Here is a 1,975-nt window from a genome sequence, read left to right on the forward strand (position 1 = left end):
GCAGTGTAGACTCTTGGAATAATGACAAGGGTATTTTACAATAGGAGGAAACATATAAGAAATTAAGAATGGAGTAAGGACAACATATAAGAATTAACAACCACATTTGTATACAATCAATGCCATTATACACACTAAGTCAAAAAAAGAAAAATAGAAATTAATGGAAGAAGATCCACCAATGACAATAAACTAACCATATGGACTGCTGGATTTGTTTATTACTGTCCATGCAGTCATGTTGCCCATTTTGATGTCATGAGCATCAAAAGATGATGAGGAATCACCACAACCCACAAAATTCCTAACTATCATCATTTTAATTACATTGAAATGATAAAATGAAACCTAATTAATCCTTTCTCTTGTTGGCTGCATATTTTCTTGATCAAAAAGGAGAAACCCATAGCTCTGCACTCTTCACCTTTGATACACTCTCCAACACTTCAAATGGAAGTATATCACCTATCACCACCACCTTCTTGCTTTCCAAATCTACTTCAAAAGAGGTCACTCCTATAGCGAGAGAGAGAGAGAGAGAGAGGTTAAATCCATGAAAACACTTTTTCCCCCTCATTGAGTTTATTTTTGAACAGATTCTTAAAATGTTAAAGGGAAATATGAGAATCCTCAAATGGGCATACCTTCCATCTTGGAGATGTGTTTCTCAACTTTTCTTGCACAACCATTGCAATGCATAGAAACCCTTAACACAACAGTCTGCAAAAACCCATCAAGAGAAACTTAATAGACATATTCAAGATAAAGTCAAGTTAGCTATAATCACATACCTTGGGCTTCAAGTGAAAAGCCAAAGACTGATTCCCATCAATAAAATCCTTCAACCTCACCAACTGTTCTCCATTACTTGGAATGAGTGACCTTCTCTCAGAGTCATCATCTCCACTTTCTAAGGAATTTATGCAAAAGCAAGATGAGTTTGAGGCAGGGGAGAGACGGAGACTATCCAATATCCACCCAAAACTCAGCTTCCCCATCTGCCCCACCAATGGTTCAACCTTACCAAATGTCCTCCATTAGTACTTGAGAAGCCACAACTTGCAGTACCAGCTTTTATTGTTTCTTTGTGTGTCACAGAGAGAGAGAGAGAGAGAGAGAGTCTAGAAGTCAATCTGCAACATTAATTGGGATAGATGAAAGCAGAACACAAATCGATGGTCATAAAAGACTTTGGAGTCTTGGAGGTTTCGTGAAGAAAAGAATCTGAGGCTCGACTCTCGAGGAGAGAAGAGAAGAAATTAAAGGGGTAAACATACAAGTCAAAAAGGACGAAAACCTGAGATAAGAGATCCATGAGTTATGTTGCAGGTTAGTACAAATCTGCATCTCTACAATGTGAACAAACTTCTAAAAGAGAGAACAGACAGATATCAGGAATTCAAGAAATTAAACTCACCAATTAATGAAAGACTGAGCTTGAGAAAGAGGACATTTATAAGTTATAACTCATAAGTTGGTGTGGATGTGCTCAGCGGAAGCTTCAGTAATGAACAGCTGATAGCCACATGAGAAGGTCTAGTTTTAAGTGTAAAGTTGAATGTTAAAGGTATTCTTGTCCATCCTCATTATTGTAAATTAGGGTATTCTGGTCCATTCGCATGATATCTATCCAACCTAATTTGAATGTTTTAAAATGGGGAAAGAGAATGCCACTCGGTCACGCAGTGCACGCCACCCCTACGCCCAAACATTGGTGTGCAAAATAACCGTTGCACCCCTTGTCATTTCTATCTTTCTAGGGGGTGTGACGGTCATTACGCACACCCCTGTGTATGGGCACAAGGGCGGCATTGCGCAACCAGATGATGTTCTTTCTCCCTTTAAATTGATATTAATTCTCATCATTTTATGTGTGATGTGAGATGTGCAATGGTTTGTATATTAAAGTTAGATCTTTAATTTGGTTGCAGCTAAGGACTATACTTGGTCTTTAGTTCCTATGACTTTTACTAGG

General features: G+C 38.2%; 1 protein-coding gene across 1 annotated transcript; it reads right to left on the reverse strand.

Annotated features, from left to right (window-relative positions):
• Window positions 1-204: 204 nt before the first annotated feature.
• Window positions 205-1,052, reverse strand: LOC122648455 (heavy metal-associated isoprenylated plant protein 45-like). Its single transcript, XM_043841663.1, has 4 exons — window positions 792-1,052; window positions 645-720; window positions 359-516; window positions 205-224 (listed from the first exon to the last, which is right to left on the reverse strand). Exons 1-3 carry the CDS (start codon window positions 996-998, stop codon window positions 389-391), a joined length of 411 nt encoding a protein of 136 aa, XP_043697598.1. The 5' UTR covers window positions 999-1,052; the 3' UTR covers window positions 205-224; window positions 359-388.
• Window positions 1,053-1,975: the final 923 nt, after the last annotated feature.

This window comes from Telopea speciosissima, unplaced genomic scaffold (assembly GCF_018873765.1).
Source record: "Telopea speciosissima isolate NSW1024214 ecotype Mountain lineage unplaced genomic scaffold, Tspe_v1 Tspe_v1.1197, whole genome shotgun sequence".
Classification (NCBI taxonomy): domain Eukaryota; kingdom Viridiplantae; phylum Streptophyta; class Magnoliopsida; order Proteales; family Proteaceae; genus Telopea; species Telopea speciosissima.

Excerpts from the sequence above, each read along its gene's own strand:
- LOC122648455 (XM_043841663.1), bottom strand. The coding sequence starts at position 998 with ATGGGGAAGCTGAGTTTTGGGTGGATATTGGATAGTCTCCGTCTCTCC. Across the intron at positions 721-791 it reads CTTTTCACTTGAAGCCCAAG|ACTGTTGTGTTAAGGGTTTC; the intron begins GTATGTGATTAT and ends GGGTTTTTGCAG. Across the intron at positions 517-644 it reads ACACATCTCCAAGATGGAAG|GAGTGACCTCTTTTGAAGTA; the intron begins GTATGCCCATTT and ends CTCTCGCTATAG.